Here is a 20955-nt window from a genome sequence, read left to right on the forward strand (position 1 = left end):
GACACACGGGAAAAGAAAGAAGTTCACCGCGTTCATTTCATCGGTCCTCCAGTGTCCAGTCCAACCTGACAGTCTCGTCCCCACGATGCACAAGCACAACTCGCGTCACGCTATATAGCAAGCACGCACGCACGGCTCCTCGTGCTGCGCCGGCGCCGGTGTCTCTCTGACTCTCTCTCCAGCACCCTGCGGTGACGAGTTGGGACCGGAAGTTGAAGCCTCGCCATGGCCATGGAGGCTGGGGTGTCTAAGCAATGCAGGGCCGGAAACATCAGCGCCTGGAGGCTGGAAGCTCTCGGTCCACAGGTCGCCGTCTCTTCTTGTTGGAATACTTTAGCATTGGTTTCATAGATAGCTCTGTTAAGCTCAAACTTATATATATGTTGACATTTCAGTTGAGAACTTCAGATGTCAGTCTTCCTGTTCAGTAGCACAATCTGATATGTCCACCCCCCCCCCCCCCCCCCGCGTGTACACCTGAAAAAATCTCTGCCCATTCTTCTTCCTTGGATACGCTGATACTGTTCCTCGCATTCCTTGTCAGCATGCAGGATTATATGGGTGAAGCCATGGTCCATGGCAGATCTACGTCGTCCATTGGTAAGTTTTAACGGTTCAAATCTTGGCGTCCCCATATTTAGATGTTGTCAGTTTTAGTGGTTATGTGCATTTCTAGTTTGTAAGAGGCCGAAAGGTATACTTCTTCCTTGTCTTCAGAAAAAAATGGCGAGTCTAAAAAAAAGTGTCGTCAGGCATTTCCCCAGCTTTCTCAGTTCACAACCGTGCGATTTCAGACAGTCCAGTATCAGCATGGCCATGGATGTAGCAAAAAACAAACCAACCCATTGGCGACTGTTTATTGCGATGGGTAGCATTGTCGAATGAGCTGTGCGTGCATATATAGATGGGTAGACCTGCAGGTTTGTGGCCTGCAACTGCAAGTGCTCAAACTGCTCACTCGACACATAATGCGCACACATGAGCAGTAGGTGCAGACATTAAACCAGACCTTACAATACCAATGCAGTAGCTCTTTGCAATACATGCATGTTCTTGTTATCTCACATGTTGGTCAATTATATTCTCACACATATCAACACCACTACGGCACTACCAACAAAGAGAAGCAGTACTTGTATATATGCATAGCTGCTAATTCATGATTAGCCTAATGCATTGAACAGTTCGGGATTAAAATGCAGATGAAGTTACTGTGTCCTTTTTTGAAAAGCTAAGTTACTGTATCCTGGCCTCCTGGGAACCGTGGATCAGCTAAGCTCCAGCCTGATCGTTGCCACCACCAGCGTCCTTGTGATCGCCGAAGTAATCGACCAATTGGTTCTCGCTGACCAACGAGTCCAGGAACGAGGAGAAGGTGCCGTCGTCGACCATGGGGCAGCCAATATCGAAGCCGCCACGGCCTGCGGCGTCCAGGGCGCAGAACGGATCGCTCAATCCTTCGAAGACCTCGGCGCCGAGGCCCATCATGGCGGGGAAGTCGCTGCCTCCTCCGTCGTTGCCTCCAACGCCGGCGCCGGACGATGAGCTCGGCTGCTCCGGCGGAGGCGGCGTCTTGTCAGGAGCAGCAGCTGCTGCGGAGTCGCGGTGGGAGTGGGAGGCAGCAGCTGCTGCGGCCAGCGGCATGTGCGTCCGCGGGTCGATGCCCCGCTTGATGAGCTTCTTGCTGAGGTGGGAGTTCCAGTAGTTCTTGATCTCGTTGTCCGTGCGCCCCGGCAGCCGCCCGGCGATCAGCGACCACCTGCAGGCGGCGAGCGCGCACGATCGATGTAATGAATGATTAGGCATTACGGCGCCGCGCCGCTCGATCGCTACACTAACACCGCACAGCGCACGCACCGGTTGCCGAGCAGGCGGTGGAGGCGGACGATGAGGTCCTCCTCGTCGGCGGCGATGGGCCCGCGCTTGATGTCCGGCCTGAGGTAGTTCATCCAGCGGAGCCGGCAGCTCTTGCCGCAGCGCAGCAGGCCCGCGCGCCGCGGCAGCGTGCGCCACTGGCCCTCCCCCTCCCGCGCCACGGCCCGCGCCAGCAGCTCGTCCTCCTCCGGCGTCCACGCCCCCCGCCTCAGCGACGCCCTCGTCGCCCCCGCGCCCGCCGCTCCCCCGGCCCCGCCCCGCCGCTGCCGCGCCGCCGCTGGCTGCTTCCGCGTCATGATGACCGGCCCCTACTTGCGGCTACTGACTACCGAGCCCTGCCGGCTGCTCAGAAGCTGACGCCCTCGCAGGATCGAGGTCGGGCCGGGTCGCTTTCGTGCTGCTCCTCTGGATTCGCATCGAGCCGAGGCGCGGCGCTCGGCTTTTGCGCGCGGTGCACGGCGTCGTTGCGGGGCTCCGCCAGACCGCCAGCCACCACCACCCCCGGAGAGGAAAGGGTCGGTGGGGGTGGTTGGTTCCTTGCGCGCGGCGGTCTGTTGCGTTTCGGGAAACGGAGGGGATTCCGCGGCGATCTCGGTGGATTCACAGCCGCGTCCCCCGCCGTCGCGTCGCGTCACGGGCTCACGGCCGTCGTCGGTGCGCTCATGCGTAACAGAGGCGCACGAGCAGATCTGTTGGGCCGGGTCATCTCATTCAGTAGATCTGTTGGGCCGGGTCATCTCATCCTCTCTCTACTGGGCCCAGCCGAGCAGCCCGGGGCGCCGGACCGACAGTGTCCATCAGGAGCCCGTTGGAGACAAACGGGAAGGTGCACGAGCACGACGACCGAAGTCAGCAGCGGGCGCTCGTGTCCTGTCCCGTTCCCGTGGGGTATCGGATCACGTGACGCGAGCACACCTCGTGCGGCCAGGCTCCCAGATTCCAGCTTCCAACTGACCAACTTTAGCTAGGCTAGTGCACACTAGTACTTGGCATGCAAGGAACGCCTGCTGCTCCGGGCCGTCCAGCCGCGCCGGAGAGAAGTCAAAGGAAGGCTCCACCGATCGGGCCCCCCGTTCTCGACTCTCTCCTTCCTCTTGGCAGTCAAAGGTTGACAAGTGCTACCACTCGGCCGCCGCAGCTACTTGGAGGTGAAGCACAGTGAAAAACCGATCATACAACACATAAGCACGCGGTCAAAATGTGCTTTAACACCACGCGTGGACCGTGATGTCGAGCGCTGTCGTGGACGTGCTCTGTCCCCCAGCTGCCTCGGCTTCCATTATACTCTTGTCTCTCCGGATTTACAATGTTCGAGCCCAAAAAATGATTCTGTCACGAGCAAAGAAATTAAATGAATCTTTCAGAGTAATCGTATTTTTCACTTAACTTTTTCTGCCCATGAGGCCATGACAACAGTGAGGGATGGAGCCAATCAACAAAGTTTGTTGTAGGCTCTGTTTGTTTCCGCTTTTCTCAAACATGCTTATATTATAAGCTAAGTTATAATTTTCTCGTAAATGGATTACCATATAAGCGAAAATAAATAGAACGTTTGGTGGGATTATCGTTTATTTCCACCGATAGATCGATTATAATCAGAAGCAAAGAGCACCGTAGCTCGTGGCACAAAGTCGTGCCGGCCGGTCGTTCCACGATCTGCGAGGAAAGAGAGGATATCGAGAAGATTGGACGGATGATCCCGTGACGGCACCTAATATGTCCCCATAATTGAAAATAACACTCTGCAAATAACGTTTTCTACAGACCGTGCCCTTGTCCAAATTGACTGTACACAAGCAAATGGAAGTGGATTATTATTATGTCAACGAGAAAAAAAAAGCAAATCCTTTACTTTTCACAAGTGAGAAAAATCAGTGCGTTTGTTCATACAGAGAAAGCACTGGTAGGACCGTTAAGAACACCGGAAGCAAGTCAGCTGATCTCACGCTGAACGAAACTAGACACCACTGCAGGAAAGAAGCACGACTCTACTTTGCACCCGTTCTATGGAACCGATACTGATGCTCCGCGTGATAGCCACAGGATGCAAGCACGACCCGAGACGGCCGGTCCGTGCATTTTCTCCGTCGCTATCTACCCGTGATCGTTCCGGGTCGCTTCCGAGCTCCATTACTGCAGCGACAAGTCTAATTAACCCCTGCACCAAACATGACGCGGCGCTATATATTGTGCGGTGCCTCCACTAGACCTTCGCGTACTCCACGCAAGCAAGCGCGCGCGCGCGCGCACACACACACACAGAGAGATTCCAGCAAGGCGGCAAGCCGAGCTTGGCGTGCGCCACCATGGACGCGACGGCTAGCGGCGGCGGCGATCAGAATGGGACTGGCAGAGACGCCGGGGAGAAGAAGGATGCGGCGGCGGCGGCCAAGAAGGTGTCGCTGCTCGGCATGTTCCGGTACGCCGACCGCCTGGACGTGCTGCTGATGGTGGTCGGGGCGGCGGGGGCGGTGGCCAACGGCGTGGCGGAGCCCCTCATGACCATCCTCTTCGGCAACGTCATCGACTCCTTCGGCGACAGCACCGCGCAGAGCATCATCCGCAGCGTCAGCAAGGTGGGTGAAACTTCGTAGTAAACCGGCCGCTGGCTGGTGGCTTGATGAGCAGCTGGTTCTAACCGTGGGCTTTCTTCCTCCAGGTTGTTCTGAACTTCATATATTTGGGCATCGGAGCAGCAGTTGCCTCCTTCCTTCGTAAGTGGAATTTTACTCTGTTCTCAGATTCAATGATAGCTCCGTCACTAAAACTATGGATGTGAAGAAGTTATACAAGAAAAAAAACTATTAACACTGTACAAACTAAACTAAAACTACCCATTTCTCAAGTATCATTGTGCTCACAGCATTTAATGGTCTCAAAGGAACTAGCTATGAATCATTCGCCTAGCTATCTCTTTGTTAGAATTTAGTTCTACTTGTATGGTTCAAATGCTAATGCAAGGCTCACCTTTCACTTGTCCCAGAGGTCTCGTGCTGGACGATGGCTGGAGAAAGGCAGTCAGCCCGCATCCGTTCTTTATACCTCAACGCTGTCCTGAGACAAGATATTGCATTCTTCGATACGGAGCTGACAACGGGCCAAGCAGTTTCCAGGATGTCCAGCGATACCATCGTGATTCAGGACGCTCTTGGCGAGAAGGTATTAGATTCATTTTTCGCATCATATACCAAGAACACAAGCGCGCAGACCTGCAGAAACACGAGATAACACATACATTATTATTTATTTATTTACGTTTTCAGCAAAATAGATGAATGACACTTTCAGCAAAATAGCTAACCTCACTTTATTCATACTCTGCATCAAGTCTCACCTTGAGCTGCTGGTGCTGAGCTATTCATGAATCTATTACCTTTATCATTTACAGGCGGGAAAGCTTCTACAGCTCGCATCTGCCTTTTTTGGGGGTTTTGTAATAGCATTCACAAGAGGCTGGCTCCTCACTCTTGTCATGCTAACATCACTACCGCTAATTGCTATTGCCGGTGCAGTTTCTGCACAGTTTCTAACCAGGGTTTCTAGCAAGAAACTGACATCTTATGGGGATGCTGGGGACACAGTTGAACAGACAATCGGAGCTATACGCACAGTGAGATTAAATTATGTTAATTATTTCACAGTATATCGATTACTTTGCAAATAGAGGACATTAAGTCAGTAAGATATCTTGTTTTAATATACAGGTAGTTTCGTTCAATGGTGAGAAAAAAGCTGTTGCAATGTACAAAAATTTGATCAAGAAGGCATACAAGACTGATATTTTGGAAGGCCTCATCAATGGTTTTGGCATGGGATCTGTCTTCTGCATTTTGTTCAGCAGCTATGGCCTAGCTTTCTGGTATGGTGGAAAACTAATCGTTGACAAAGGCTATACTGGAGGGAAGATTATCACAGTTTTGTTTGCTGTGTTAACTGGTGCTACGTGAGTTTCTGGAACCCTAACATTAGAAATACGAAACTACACACTTGCAGCTCTGTAGATATGTACTTCTTTTCACATGATCCTGCGTCAACAAAGCGTGCATACATGCAGGACATGAACAGTGCTTATGGAACTATTAGTTCATATCCAGAAATCAATAAATTTAATTTGTTCACTGTATGTAGTAAAATAATAATGTCCTGAACATCACACAATTCAATTCTTTGCAACAGTTCTTTAGGTAATGCAACACCCTCTTTATCTGCGATTGCCGAGGGTCAGTCTGCAGCATACAGATTGTTTGAAACCATTGAAAGGAAACCAGAGATAGATTCAGGTGATACCAGCGGCATGGTCTTAGAAGATATCAAGGGTGATGTCGAGCTAAAAGATGTCCACTTTCGCTACCCTTCAAGACCTGATCAATTGATATTAGATGGATTGTCATTACAAGTGGCCAGTGGGACAACAATGGCCATAGTTGGAGAGAGTGGAAGTGGCAAGTCAACTGTTATCAGCCTAGTTGAACGATTCTATGATCCACAGGCTGGTGAAGTTCTGATAGACGGCATTAACATCAAGAACATTAGGCTCAGTTGGATAAGAGAGAAGATCGGTCTGGTCAGCCAAGAACCAGTGCTCTTTATGACCTCCATTAAAGATAACATCATGTACGGTAAAGAAGATGCGACACTTGAAGAGATCAAGAGAGCAGCTGAGCTTGCAAATGCAGCAAACTTCATCGACAAGTTGCCGAATGTATGGAAAGGAAAAATGAAATATTTGCAGTAACATTTTGACACTTAAGATTATTTTAATAAGCAAAATAACAGTGTTTTCCATGATATACCAGGGCTATGATACATTGGTTGGGCAACGTGGCGCACAGCTTTCTGGAGGACAGAAACAAAGAATTGCAATAGCAAGAGCCATCCTTAAAGATCCAAAAATACTTTTGCTTGATGAAGCAACAAGTGCATTGGATGTGGAATCTGAGCGGATAGTTCAGGAGGCACTGAATAGGATAATGGTGGAAAGGACCACACTTGTTGTTGCTCATCGTTTGAGTACTGTAAGGAATGTTGACTGCATAACAGTTGTTCGTCAAGGGAAAATAGTTGAACAAGGTTTGATTCTTTTCGATACTTATTTTTACTTTCCAGAGATTTTCCCTTGTCAAGCTGTGTTAATCCATTTGTCGCAAATGTATATTTTATATACAGGCCCTCATGATGCACTGGTGAAGGATCCTAATGGGGCTTACTCCCAGCTTATTAGGCTACAAGAGAGTCATGCCGATGAAAGGCGTAAACAAGCAGACTCTGGGCTACCAGATTCCAGATCAAAAAGCACCAGTTTGTCACTTAGACGGTCAATGAATAAAGATTCTTTTGGTAATAGCAACAGATATTCCTTCAAGAACTCCTTAGGATTGTCAGCTGAATTACATGAAGATAGGATCACAGGTGGACAGAAAACAGAAGAGCTCTCTGATGTTGTGGCACATAAGAAAGCATCAATAGGACGTCTCTTCAAGCTAAACACACCAGAAGTGCCAGTTCTTCTGTTAGGCTCTATAGCAGCAGCGGTACATGGAGTCATTTTCCCATTGTTTGGTATATTAATGTCTGGTGTTATAAAATCATTCTATGAACCACCAGATAAGCTGAAAAAGGATACTAGCTTTTGGGCTCTTATATCTGTTGTTATGGGGGTTGCAAGTTTGATTTCAATCCCAGCAGAATATTCTTTGTTTGCGATTGCTGGTGGCAAGCTTATAGAGCGTATCCGTACTTTGTCATTTCAAAGCATTGTGCACCAAGAAGTTGGTTGGTTTGACCATGCCTCGAATTCAAGGTATGATATTCAATTGACTTTTTACTTATTCTATCTTTTCCAAACATATTTAGATTTATATCAATATTATGAGTTCTCTTTATCACTTGCAGTGGGGCGCTTGGTACAAAGCTCTCAGTTGATGCCTTAAATGTCCGGCGCTTAGCAGGAGATAATTTGGCCCTTATAGTGCAGTCCATAGCTTCATTAACAACTGGATTTGTTATAGCCTTTGCTGCAGACTGGAGACTTGCACTGATCATCACATGTGTGATTCCTTTGGTAGGCGCGCAAGGTTATGCTCAAGTAAAGTTCTTGAAGGGGTTTAATGAAGATGCAAAGGTGATACATGACAACTATAAATCATCATTCCCTGCTTTATTGAGCATGAACTCTTCTAATTATACCTGAATTTCGTATCATGACAAAGTGATTGTATTATGCAGGAGATGTATGAAAATGCAAGTCAAGTTGCAACTGATGCTGTTGGTAGTATCAGAACTGTAGCATCTTTCTGTGCTGAGAAAAGTGTGGTCGCAACATACAATGAGAAATGTGAAGCTCTACGGAAACAGGGAATTCGAAGTGGAATTGTTGGAGGGCTTGGTTATGGCTTTTCATTCTTAATTTTGTATCTCACATATGGTCTTTGTTTCTATGTTGGTGCACAGTTTGTACGTCAGGGAAAAACTACTTTTCCAGATGTTTTTAAGGTAAGATACCTACTAATTTGTACTTACCATTTAGTGCACAAGTATTAATTTTATGAATCATTCACCAACTGATCGGATGTTTCCCAGGTTTTCTTCGCCTTAGTTTTGGCATCTATTGGGGTTTCACAGGCTAGTGCACTGGCTTCTGATGCAACAAAGGCAAGGGATTCTGCTATATCCATTTTCAGTATTTTGGATAGGAAGTCAAAAATCGACTCAAGTAGCAATGATGGGATGGCACTGGATAATGTCACTGGCAACATTGATTTCAACAATGTCAGTTTCAAGTACCCGCAACGCCCTGATGTCCAGATATTCAGTGACTTTACCTTGCACATTCCTTCTGGAAAGGTACAATTGAACTTGCAACTATGTATCGCCTTTTGTTCATTTTCTTGCAGTAGGGTAGCCCCAAATAATTGGATGCAATGTATCTAGTTCCAGTTACGTTACATACGGAACCCTGTTTTATTTGAAGTCTGATAATTCCCAAGCTCTGGAACATTATGATTCAACCCTTTCCTTCTTTTTGTACAGACAGCAGCACTTGTTGGAGAGAGTGGTAGTGGCAAGTCCACCATAATTGCTTTACTGGAGCGTTTCTATGATCCTGATTCTGGTGGAATCTCACTAGATGGTGTTGAAATTAAAAGCCTAAAAGTTAGGTGGCTAAGGGATCAAATGGGGCTGGTAGGCCAGGAGCCAGTGCTTTTCAATGACACAATCCGTGCCAACATAACGTATGGGAAACATGGTGAGGTAACAGAGGAAGAGGTTATGGCTGTGGCCAAGGCAGCCAATGCCCATGAGTTCATATCAGGCTTGCCACAAGGATATGACACCGTGGTGGGTGAGAAAGGAATTCAGCTATCTGGTGGGCAGAAACAACGGGTAGCTATTGCAAGGGCCATAATCAAGGATCCTAAGATACTACTTCTTGATGAAGCCACCAGCGCCCTGGATGCTGAATCTGAGCGCATCGTTCAAGATGCATTGGACCGAGTCATGGTTAGCCGCACCACCATTGTGGTGGCACACCGCCTCTCCACGATCAAAGGGGCTGATATGATTGCGGTCCTAAAGGAAGGGAAGATTGTAGAGAAGGGAAGGCATGAAGCCCTGATGCGCATCAAGGGTGGAGCCTACGCTTCATTAGTAGAGCTCCGCTCGAAATCTTAATAGAATGATGTATCTTTATTTGATTTGTGCATTTGTACAAGACTTACAAGTACTGTTTGGTCATAGAGTCTGATTGTTCGTTATTTTAGAAGTTAAAGTAAGAAGTTTGAGCTCAGGCACTTCGCAGTATGCTGCGCGGAAGACCTATGATGGTCCAGATGCTGGTAGGTAAAGGAAGCAGATTAAGTGCGTTCTCTATTTAATTCAGATCCTAAACCCCATAGTTAGTTATTGCTTTACCAAAATAAAATACACTACCAGACGAGGTCCACGCAATGATAGCACGCCGCGATGAGGTACTGTCGTCTTGACTCTTGAGCACCCCCCCACCAAAAAACAAGGCTAGTACGAACAGCTACGCGGCGGCGATGCAGGCAGAGCTGCTGAATTCGCCAATCAGGAATGCGTCAACTGAAATGAGAAGCGCGAGCGAATTTCAGAACACGGCATACCTTTGGGATAGCGAGGTCGTCCCCATCCACGATCGCGCCGCCGCCGCCCCGCAGCTATCGGCCGCCGGTTATCTCCTATTTTGGGGGATCGCCGGTGATCTCCTCCCTGTTTTCTAATTGGGATCGCCGGTGATCTCCTGGGCTGGGCATCTCTCGTTTTGGTTTGGGCCTCAGCTGGGCTCAACATAAGCCGTTGAGCTTTCGGAATTCGGACGGTGGGCAGGGGCAATGGCAGACAGCGAGCGGTAGAACGGCGGAAGGCACGCGGTGGCGCAGCAGGGGTCTCTCCCTCCGTTGGCGGGAGGCGGAAAGGCAGCGAGGCGGCTTCCAGATGCCAGATACGGAGGCCGCGCCTGCAGACACCTGCTCCGTCGCCGCAGCAGGGGCGGCGCTGGTCGGATCATCATGATGACGAAAAGGCGACCTCAGCACTCCGAAGGTATGCCACTTCTCAAGGCGCCTTAATTCTGTTTTGCATAAATTCGCGAACTGGTAGCTGCATTGATCCGAATTTTCTTTCCAATGCGTGTGAAGGTGAAGCTATTGTGAATTCGCCATGTAGCATATACTTATGCGCCACGTGTGAATTTGGCTACTGGAATTATAGCAATGCTTCTGCTCATCGATTAATAATAGTTCTGTGATTGGGTCCGTTTGTTTTCCTCTTCACCATCAGCGTATTGTGATCCGGCGCACTTGAGTCACTATTGTCATACGTGATGCGGCAGTGCTATATTTGTTGCGCTGTAGTTTACGACTGACTTATAACAAAATCAGAAGTATGAATGGATAAGTCTTTCATGGATCTGTTTTCGTTGCATAATTACCTACTACTACAAATGCTACTTGCAATACCAAATAATTAATTAAAGTCCCCGTATATCCTTATGCTGATTTGGAGTGTAGTTCCACCAGCGATGCATAAACACCACCCTTGATGCCCACTAGGGATGCATGCTTTCCCTTTTCAGCAACCTTCCCATCTTTGATGACTGCAATTATATCTGCCCCTTTGATTGTGGACAGTCGGTGTGCCACGACAATGGTGGTCCTGCTGACCATCACTTGATCCAACGCATCTTGAACAATACGCTCTGCTTCAGCATCCAGGGCACTTGTTGCCTCGTCCAGTAGAAGTATTCTTGGGTCCTTCAAAATGGCCCTTGCAATTGCTACCCGTTGCTTTTGCCCACCAGAGAGCTGTGTTCCTCTCTCGCCAACAGTAGTGTTATATCCCTGAGGCAAGCTAGATATGAACTCGTGGGCATTGGCTGCCTTGGCAGCAGCAATAATCTCGTCTTCCTTTACTTCTCCTTGTTTTCCATATGCTATGTTGGCATGAATTGTGTCATTGAAAAGTACAGGTTCTTGGCTCACTAATCCCATTTGGTCTCTTAACCAACTCAGTTTTAGTTTTTTAAGTTCTGCTCCATCTAGTGATATTGTGCCAGAATCTGGGTCATAAAATCGCTCGAGCAAAGCAATTATTGTTGACTTACCACTACCACTCTCTCCAACAAGTGCAATAGTCTGCATACGACAATTGGTTTTAAATCCATCAGTACACAACTGTGGAGGAAAATATGAACATGAGAATTAATTTTCATTCCTTTTCAAGGTCATTTTCATTGACTGGAAGCATCCAGCACTCTAGTTCTACTAGTCACATTGAATGGCATGTACATCATAATAAAAACATTAAAAAAAAGTAAGAAACAGGGATTGAGGCAATCGAGCATACCATGGAGATAAAAGGATAGGAAAAAACGCTTAATTCATAGTAACCTTATCCTTTTGTTTTCTAATTTCACCTCATATTTTATGCCTTTTGTACTCCTTGTGAAAATGAAGTTTAAACATGAAATTTTGCAGAATGCTAGGTGAATTTTGTACTGCCTTTCCAAAACTTTTGTGAAACTTATGTAAGGACTTAAGATACACTCAATATTTGAGAAAATGGCAATTCTCTCTGTAGCAAACACCTTATATTCTCCCATTGCTAATGTTGAAATTAAGTTGTTCATGCCACCATTTTCTTTTTTTCTAAAAGAGGGGAAAACTATGACAAGCATCAAATTGACAGTACCTTTCTTGCTGGAATGCCCAAAGTAAAGTCGCTGAGCACTTGGACATCTGGGCGGGAAGGGTATTTGAAGTTTACATGTCTGAAATCTATATTGCCATCAACTTTTTCTAGCATAATGCCTTCATCACTAGTCGAGTTGATTTTAGGCTTCCTGTCTATGATAGCTAGTATGGAAATGGTGGATTCCTGGGCTTTTGTTGAATCTGTTGCCATTCCACTTGTTTGGGAAACTCCAAAAGCTGTGAAAATCAAAGCAAAGTAAACCTGCCAATTACCAGATAAGTTAGTGTGGCACTCAACAAAATGTCCTTATGTAAATCAGTAAATGATATCCAATGTGTATCCCTTACTCTAAAAACGTCTTTAAAAGTTGATTTGCCTTCATGTACAAACACTGCACCAACATAGAAACAAAGAGCATATGCAAGATACATCATTAAGTTCGAGAAACTGAAACCAAGGCCTCCAACCGTTCCGCTTCGAATGCCCTGTTTCATTGAAGCTTTGCATTTTTGGGTGTATGATGTAACTACTCTCTTCTCTGCACAGAAAGATGCTACGGTCCTTATATTACCAATTGCCTCAGTTACTACTTGACTTGCATCTTCATACATCACCTGTTGCAATCAGTTGTTAGGAGAAACTTTCAGTCATTAATTTTTACTCTTGATAAACTACATGTTTTATGGTAAGCTTTGAATATTATATCTAAAAACTGTGTTGTCTAAAAAATATGCACATCTTCGTCATTGTGAAAGTATTAGGAATGCTCTGCACTTTTTTAAACAAATACAATCATGTTCACAGTAGGAACGTGTAAATTTTCACCTTAGAATCTTCACTGAACCCTTTCAAAAATTTGACTTGAATATAATTTTGTGAGCCCACTACAGGAATCACACATATGACGATCAGTGTGAGCTTCCAGTCAGAAGCAAATGCTATGGAAAAGCCAGCTAGTAGTGTTACTATGCACTGCACTAGTATGGCCAAGTTATCTCCAACGAGGCGTCGGATGTTCAAAGCATCAATATAGAGCCTCGCGCCAAGTGCCCCACTGTAAAAAATGAAATCGTCAACTTGATGTCCAGACTGTCGTGGAAATAAATAAAGAAATTTGTAAAAAATATTTTAAGTAGCAAACCTGGAATTTGAAGGTTCATCAAACCATGCAACTTCTTGATGCACTATGCTTTGGAAAGTCAAAGAGCGGACACGTTGTATAAGTTTCCCACCAGCCATCCCAAATAGAAAGTATTCCAGTTGGATTGAAATCAGGGCAATGACTGCGAACAGAAGGCACACTAACGCCCAAAACCTAGAATCTTTTCGAAGTTGGTGTGGTGGGTAGTAGAAAGTTCTTATACCACCAGACATCATTATACTGAATGATGGGAACATAAGACCATGCACGAAGGCAGCTATAACAGCTAATATGAGAACTGGTGCTTCTGGCTTATTAAGTTTAAATAGTCGTTTGATTGGTGTTTTCTTTGGAGCCTTATTATCACCAGATTCTTCGTCTTCCTGTCTGTCTGTAAAAACTTGCCTGTTCAATTCATCAGATCCAGACAGCCCAATGGATTTTGTAAAGGAATGCTGTCCTTTGTTCCTGGGAGAATCTCTGGCTATTGATTGTTCCAAAGATAAACTTCTACTTTTATATATTGAACCTGAAACTTCAGTATTTGGAGCCTCATGCATATCTTTAGTATGTGCCTGCTGTAGCCTGACGAGTTGAGAATAAGCTCCATCAGGATCCTTAATCAACTCATCATGGACACCTGCATGACATGCCAATTGGTGAATCGGTTCCAATAAAATGAATTGAACTACCTTCAGTTCTTCACGATGGTTCATTGCTTCCAAGAAAAAAAAACAAATTAATTGGTGTGGGAGAGTCTCTTACCTTGTTCAACTACTTTCCCTGTATGAACTACTGCTATGCAGTCTGCACTGCTGATGGTGCTCAGGCGGTGAGCTACAATGAGTGTAGTTCTCCCTACCATGATCCGATTCAGTGCTTCTTGAACTACCCTTTCAGACTCTACATCCAAAGCACTTGTAGCTTCATCTAAAAGAAGGATTTTTGGATTTTTAAGGATTGCTCTTGCAATGGCAATCCTTTGCTTCTGCCCCCCAGAGAGCTGAGCACCACGTTGACCAACCATTGTCTCATATGCCTGAATGATGTGGAAGACAAGATAAGATATTAATTGCCAGAAACTTGAGTTAGATACATAATTAAGTAGTGTTTCTTATAAGTACATTAGGCAGCTTTTCAATGAAATTTGCTGCATTTGCAAGCTCAGCTGCTCTTTTGATCTCTTCATGTGTAGCATCCTCTTTACCATAGGTTATGTTATCCTTGATGGAGGTCATAAAAAGCAATGGTTCTTGGCTGACAAGGCTGATCTTTCCTCTTAACCATTGGAGTTGCAGGCTCTTGATGTTGACTCCATCTACCAACACTTCACCAGTCTGTGGGTCGTAAAATCTCTCTACTAGACTAATAACTGTTGATTTACCACTTCCACTCTCCCCAACTATAGCCATTGTGGTGCCTCTAGGTACTTGTAGGCACAAGCCATCAAGTATCAACTGCTCCGGCCTTGCAGGGTACCTAAAGAACACATCCTTGAGTTCAACATCTCCCTTGATATCTTCTAATACTATTCCGGAAGTTTCGGTGATATCAATATTTGGTTTTCTGTTGATAACTTCGAACAGCCTCTGTGCTGCAGACTGACCTTCCGCAATTGCAGAAATAGATGGTGATGCATTACCTATAGCACTGTTCCAAATAATCAAACTTTAATGTCAAAATTTAGTAATTGTTATGTTAATTTTATTGATTCAATTTCAAAGAAAGAATTTAGCAGTAATTATTTTTTTACTACCATTTGTGACATCTGTACTTCACAATTAGGTAACTCACATTGAACCAGTTAAAATTGCAAATACAATGTTGATGACCTGCCCTCCAGTATATCCTTTGCCGATGATTAACCTGGCGCCATACCAGAAGGCTAGAGAGTAACTGCAAAAGACAACAAAAAATACGCAGCCTACTCCAAGACCAGTGATAATCCCTTCCATGAGAGTAGCCTTGTATGCCCTTTTTATGTGATTGTTGTACATTGCAATTGCTTTCTTCTCGCCATTGAAAGATACGACCTGTTTTTGAGATGTTAATGATATTAAACAGTTGCAAGTTCCTATTATCAAGATTCTTTGATATTTCAAAATCATTAAAACCACCCACTGTTCTTATCGCTCCAATGGTTTGCTCGACAATATTCCCTGCATCTCCATATGATTCTTGCCTCTTGCCAGATATTTGAGCTCGCAGTCGGGAGACAGTTGCAAAGGACAGAATGCTTGGAGGTATGCACGCAAGCACAACAAGAGCCAGCATCCAGCCTCGTACGAATCCAATGATAAAGCCACCAACGAAGGTTGTCACAAGCTGTATGTACTTCCCTACCTTAACATGAGAAGTCAAATTTTAGTGTTATACGAAGGACCTTTTCCTTGTGTTCTAAACATGAAAGACCCTTTACTGGAAATTATACATATATTGTCGTTTTTCTTTTGTCAAACCCATGATGACTTGTTACCTTCTCTCCGAGAGCGTCTTGGATGAGTACAGTGTCTGCAGACATTCTTGAAGCTGCTTCCGCAGTTGTCATCTCTACGTCAAAGAATGCAATGTCTTGCCTGAGAACAGCTTCGAGGTATAGCGATCGCAGCCGTGTCGACTGCCTTTCTCCAGCCACTGTCCAACATGACACCTCTGGAGCAGGTAAAATGTTTCAGCCAATCATTTTGGATCCGGCTAATCCAACTAAACAGAGATCTATCTCATTGTCAGCTGCTACGAGGTCGTTCTTTACTTGGTTCAAGTTGTAAGTAGAATATTAGCCACATGGTGAAGCACCGAAGTTGTGAAGTATTGGTACTAAGATAATGTGAATAACCGAAAATGTCGGAGTCTTAGCAAATACCCCAAGTTGTGACCGTGTGAATAGCCATGCATCCAATTGGCAGTGCCCAATTTGTACTCTTGGGAACTTTGTGAATGAGCTACAATAACGAAAGTTTCCGTTTTCTTTGTTTGAGCTTTCACTGCTTCTATGACCCGACAAGAACGCCAGCTGTGCCAACTCCTATGTAGCTATTGGGCATCATTCATTCACTCATTCTTACATTTATATGGTCCAAGTCCAAACATATACTCCCTCCAGTATATAAGGCGTAACCACCTCTAGTTTAAAGATAAAGAAACGTATTTAATTCTCTCTATCAACATTAATATTACTGCACGAAGAGAGCGCGCCTTATATTATGGGACTTGAGTAAAAAGTAATTACGCTATATATTAGACGGAGGGAGTATACATTTATTTATATACTTACGGAGAAAGGAAGCAACTGCAGTTCCGATTCCGAGATAGATGTAGTACATGACAACCTGGAGAAAACAACTGTTAGGTTCAACCCTTGTGGATTTGCTTCGCATCAAAAATCTTATTTGACGAACACCACTCCTAGCGCATGGAGAGCATTCAGAGCAAAGAGTTAATCTGGGTCAACATCTTTTACGACTACCAGGAAAACATTTTTTTAGAGAAAACCAGGAAAACATTTAGACCACACACTTCTTTGAAATTTGAATATCGACGTCATCCGGTTGCACGCCGAGCCTCGACCGACATGTACGGTAGCCGCAACCACCGCACGCACGCCGTGAACCCGGGGCGCGCGGCGGCGCACACAACGCGCGCCACACAATGGCACAACACCCGACCAGCAGCTAGCACGCGCGTGCGCGTACCTTGCTGACCCGGTGGAGCACCGTGGCGTCGTCGCCGGCGCCGAAACACTCGATGACGGCCGCGAACACGACCGTCATGAGCGGCTCCGACATGCCGTTGGCCACCGCGGCCGCCGCGCCGACCGCCATCAGCGCCGCGTCCGCGCGGTCGGCGTACCGGAGCATGCCCAGGAACCGCACCTTGGCACCCGCGCTAGCGTTTGCGTTGCTGCCGCCGCCTGATCGTCGTCCCTGCGTTGTCGTCTCGCCACCCTCGCCTGCTGTGTCGTCTCGCGCTCTCCCAGCCATGCTGAGCGTCTTGCGTCGCGTGTTCTCGTGGGTGGTGGCGACCACTGCCCGTGCGTGACTCGTAAGCAATATAATGGAGCCGTCGGGCTTTTTGGTGGAACGCTGGAATCGGATCCTTCCTCTTTTCACTCGCTCTCGTCTTGTCCACATGTGGTTAACCAACACCTGATGATTCTGATGATGCTTCTGGTTGGACACGTAGGGCGGGCAATGGCTGCACTGCACTGCACTGCTCTGCGTCGTGGCTATTCGCTCGATCTCATTGTCATTGGTTTAAGTTCAAGCGTGAAGCACTACAAGCGTGCTACGTAGGGATGCAAGTGGGTAACCATGGTGCAGCAGTAATGATTTGAATGATGCAACTTGCCCCTTGTTTAGGAAAACCAAAAGGAGGAAATTCGCCATCGATCATGGCCTTATGGGACAACAAGAAAGGGAATTGGCAACTTTATTCTTCACAATAATGGAGTATGGTTATTATGTATGTGTGGAGTTGCTTCCTGCCTTGTTCACATGGGAGAAAAGGTAAATGTGGAGCCCCCTATCTAGCTTTATTACCATGTCCCTTTCTACCATATAAATCACATCATCAGCCTCGTCTCAGATGCTTCAGAATGTGGTAAGGTATGAATGGTTGCAGCCGGAACACCATGCACTTCGAGGACCAGATCAGTGTTACAATCAACTATGGAGTGCCTATCATCTTTTACTTATTAGGTGGACATGTTTGGCTGATTTTGGGGGGCAGCGTAGTTTCGTCTGATGTAAAACCTGTTTACCGAGATAACTAAGTAGGGATGGTTGGTAGGCTTGTCTTATTATAGTCCAGTCCAGTAGATTCAAAACATCACGGTAATGATCATCATTGCTCCTCCCGTTCTAAATAATGTAGGATGTTTTGGTTTTATCCAATATCAAAGGCATGCCAATATCAAACGTTGCTAACTTTGATCAACTTTATAAAAAAATATATCAATATTATAACATCAAATTAATTTGTTAAGTCCACTATGAAATATCTTTTTTTTGCGGGTACACTATGAAATATCTTGATAGTATATTTATTTGGTATTTTAGATGATAATGTATTTTTCTAAAACTTGGTAGAAGTTAAAAAAAAAGTGTGACTTTCGGACAAAACTAAAACATCTTATATTTTGAAAAGGAGAGAGTATTGTGCAAGAGGAAAATTTCCTAAGTAGCGGGTATTTTCTGATTCTTCATGTCTCTAATTTCTATGCTAAAGTTCTAGATATTCATCATATTTCCTTTTTGCCAGAACAAATGGACATGCATGATTCCCATTCTATGTATTTCATCAACAAAACATGATATTTATGCTCATGTCTGCTATATGCTCTTGACAGGCGAGAGACACATAGGCAGCGATTGGTGTATCCCTTTTTTTCTCTCGAAAAGAGAAGTCTGAAAAACACAAGCATCTAAGAATCAAACGTTTTTTAGGCGGCGGTTGTTGCTGGATCCAATCCAACGATGGCTACCTTGTCCTGCAGGATGGCAAGCTGAAGACGTCAATCTGTCGACTAAGGTTTGCTTGCACGCTACTAGCTCTCGATCCATCGGAGATTACTTCTCAGCAAAAAGGATTAGCATGTATTACGGATGTGAAAGGCTAAATAAGGAGAGATGGGTAGAACTAAGAGTGAGTCCATCAGCCATGCATCATGCATGTCCTGGGCATGGTTCTTTTGTCTGGTGAGCTGACAGCATCAACTCGTCCAATCAGTACTCCTTGCCGTCTGCTATCATACCGGACATCGTCGGCTGGGACCTGTTTGCTTTGTGGTAGTGTTTCACGTGCTGACCGCAGGCGGTTGATTAGTTACGTTCGATCAACGTCATCGATCGATAATCTGACGACCCAAGGGCCATAAATGACGATGGATTTACAAAGCATGGAAGCTGCCGATATTAATTAAGCTTGCCTACGGTTTGAAGAAGACTTTCAGATGCGCCTGATTTATTATTTGTTTTACTCATCGTTGATCGAGTTTTAATTTGGTTCGAAATCGATCTTGTGGAGAGTAAAACCTGCAGCATGGAACAGCAGCAGCACGCAGAAACTAAACCGGCCTGTGGATGCACACGCACGTATGTATGGTACCTTGCTGATCCGGTGGAGGACCGTGCTGTCGTCGCCGGCGCCGAAGCACTCGATGACGGCCGCGAAGACGAGGGTCATGAGCGGCTCCGACATGCCGTTCGCCACCGCCGCCACCGTGCCGACCGCCATTAGCGCCACGTCGCCGCGGTCGGCGTACCGGAAAACCAGCAGGGACGGCACCTTGGCCGTTGCCGTCCCCTCCGTCGTCGCCTTGCCATCCTCGCCCCCGTCGTCTCTCGCGGTCCCAGACATGAACCTAGCTTACTAGTAGCTCCCCTCTCTTCTCTGTTGAATGGATCGGACGAGAGAAGGCCGGGGCTCATGGCGTGCTTATATTTTCGCGAAGGTGGAGCATTAGCTATCCCTTTTTTGATGGTACATTGTTGTTGATCAGTTGATGTCGACTTTTTTTCACTCTCGTTGATCTGTTACTGTACCGCTACCGGGGTCTCATGTATGTCGACTCCTTCTCTCTGATGATTCTGATGTCTGCCCATGGTCGACATGCGATCGACGATGGGTGGTAGGACACTTCATGTGAAACACAACCGGCCACAAAGAACACATCTCTAGCTAGCTTCTGTGAATAAAAGATGGGTTACCAGCAAGCAAGCTAAGTTAGCTAACATTGTTGGTAGCATGCATCTCTTCGGTGGATCCGCGGCTGTCAGCTAGCTAGGTTGGTGACATGCACCTGCTGGTGGGTCGGTGAGGATCCGGCGGGGGTATAGTTGGCCATTTGGGCCACCCGGCACAGCATAGCCCAGACTCGGCTCGGCATGGTTAGGCTCGGTCCGATTGGCCTGATTATTCATACTGGGCCGGGCCGGCCCACGTGCCGATACCTCATCCCAAGCACAGCACGAAGGCTTGTTATCCGTGCCGGGCCAGCCCGATACCCTATACAAGCTATGCGTGCGCGGGCCAGCCCGTGAGCTCATGTAGCCATAACCCTTTCTTTAATCTAGAATTGTCTTAAAATTTTAAAATTGATAAGAAATTTATTGAAATCTTAACACATTCTCAAATTCAAACACTTTCATTCACACATACACATTCAAGCATACATGTACACGTAGATTCCCAAACTCCCGAACTTAGCAGGCTTTTCATGCTCGGGCCAACCCATGTGCTTGGTCGGGCCGAGGTTTAATCGTGCCGTGCTGTGCCGGGTCGGCAGACGTTCTAAGGCGTCGGCTCAGGCACGGCATGAGGCCCGTGCTAGGCCAGCCTGGGCCCAACAGTCGTGGGCCAGCTCTTGGACCTCGGGCTGGATGGAAAACTGTAGGCGGAGGACGCACGACACGCGCGCGGAGCTGTTCAATCCCTGCCATTCAGCGTACACCCCCGGCCCCGTCAATTCCCCACTCGTCCATCTCTCACTTGTGTAGTGCAACGTCCACTAAATCGGCCAATGTTTTCTTTTCTTAAAATAACGCTAAAGAGACGTTACAAAGCCACTAGCAATAGCAAGGCGTCCTGGGCGGCATAATATATTCTGCAAAAGTGTACGATAGATGGAGTCACGGAGATAGATAGCGCGCGCACTGGTAGCGGCGGGGTAGTACCTACCATACGTATGCGTACTGACGATAGCTGAGGAAACACTATTTTGGTCACTA

At 46.4% G+C, this 20955-nt stretch overlaps 3 protein-coding genes and 1 long non-coding RNA gene across 5 annotated transcripts; 2 read left to right on the forward strand and 2 right to left on the reverse strand.

Annotated features, from left to right (window-relative positions):
- Positions 1-1102: 1102 nt before the first annotated feature.
- Positions 1103-2429, reverse strand: LOC112894502 (transcription repressor MYB5-like). Its single transcript, XM_025962237.1, has 2 exons — positions 1858-2429; positions 1103-1759 (listed from the first exon to the last, which is right to left on the reverse strand). The coding sequence occupies exons 1-2, from the start codon at positions 2169-2171 to the stop codon at positions 1273-1275; spliced, it is 801 nt and encodes a 266-aa protein (XP_025818022.1). The 5' UTR covers positions 2172-2429; the 3' UTR covers positions 1103-1272.
- Positions 2430-3873: 1444 nt separating this feature from the next.
- Positions 3874-9661, forward strand: LOC112891409 (ABC transporter B family member 4-like). The gene is made up of 12 exons (XM_025958256.1): positions 3874-4451; positions 4535-4589; positions 4859-5034; positions 5264-5485; positions 5580-5818; positions 6052-6577; positions 6672-6945; positions 7042-7675; positions 7768-7996; positions 8101-8367; positions 8455-8718; positions 8905-9661. The coding sequence occupies exons 1-12, from the start codon at positions 4182-4184 to the stop codon at positions 9544-9546; spliced, it is 3798 nt and encodes a 1265-aa protein (XP_025814041.1). The 5' UTR covers positions 3874-4181; the 3' UTR covers positions 9547-9661.
- Positions 9662-10883: 1222 nt separating this feature from the next.
- Positions 10884-19621, reverse strand: LOC112891408 (ABC transporter B family member 4-like). Of its 2 annotated transcripts, none has more exons than XM_025958255.1 (12): positions 19334-19621; positions 16503-16557; positions 15705-15880; positions 15350-15571; positions 15023-15261; positions 14353-14878; positions 13994-14267; positions 13229-13868; positions 12913-13141; positions 12435-12701; positions 12085-12348; positions 10884-11528 (listed from the first exon to the last, which is right to left on the reverse strand). In XM_025958255.1, the coding sequence occupies exons 1-12, from the start codon at positions 19583-19585 to the stop codon at positions 10884-10886; spliced, it is 3789 nt and encodes a 1262-aa protein (XP_025814040.1). In that variant the 5' UTR covers positions 19586-19621. The 2 variants fall into 2 exon arrangements, with proteins under 2 accessions (XP_025814040.1, XP_025814039.1); XM_025958254.1 differs by lacking the exon at positions 19334-19621 and adding an exon at positions 16921-17428.
- Positions 15490-16334, forward strand: LOC112891410. The gene is made up of 3 exons (XR_003228551.1): positions 15490-15555; positions 15737-15889; positions 15959-16334. It is a non-coding gene; the product is annotated as an uncharacterized LOC112891410 (long non-coding RNA).
- Positions 19622-20955: the final 1334 nt, after the last annotated feature.

This window comes from Panicum hallii, chromosome 5, assembly GCF_002211085.1.
Source record: "Panicum hallii strain FIL2 chromosome 5, PHallii_v3.1, whole genome shotgun sequence".
NCBI classification, from domain to species: Eukaryota; Viridiplantae; Streptophyta; class Magnoliopsida; order Poales; family Poaceae; genus Panicum; species Panicum hallii.

Bases quoted from the DNA above. Each gene is read 5' to 3' on its own strand.
- LOC112894502 (XM_025962237.1), bottom strand. From the start codon at position 2,171: ATGACGCGGAAGCAGCCAGCGGCGGCGCGGCAGCGGCGGGGCGGGGCC. The intron at 1,760-1,857 runs GTGCGTGCGCTG...CGCCGCCTGCAG, and splicing joins CACCGCCTGCTCGGCAACCG to GTGGTCGCTGATCGCCGGGC.
- LOC112891409 (XM_025958256.1), top strand. From the start codon at position 4,182: ATGGACGCGACGGCTAGCGGCGGCGGCGATCAGAATGGGACTGGCAGA. The intron at 6,946-7,041 runs GTTTGATTCTTT...TTTTATATACAG, and splicing joins AGGGAAAATAGTTGAACAAG to GCCCTCATGATGCACTGGTG. The intron at 7,997-8,100 runs GTGATACATGAC...TGTATTATGCAG, and splicing joins GGTTTAATGAAGATGCAAAG to GAGATGTATGAAAATGCAAG.
- LOC112891408 (XM_025958254.1), bottom strand. From the start codon at position 17,358: ATGTGGACAAGACGAGAGCGAGTGAAAAGAGGAAGGATCCGATTCCAG. The intron at 15,572-15,704 runs GTAACAAGTCAT...TCTCATGTTAAG, and splicing joins AAGACGCTCTCGGAGAGAAG to GTAGGGAAGTACATACAGCT. The intron at 12,349-12,434 runs GTAAGGGATACA...GGTAATTGGCAG, and splicing joins CTTTTAAAGACGTTTTTAGA to GTTTACTTTGCTTTGATTTT.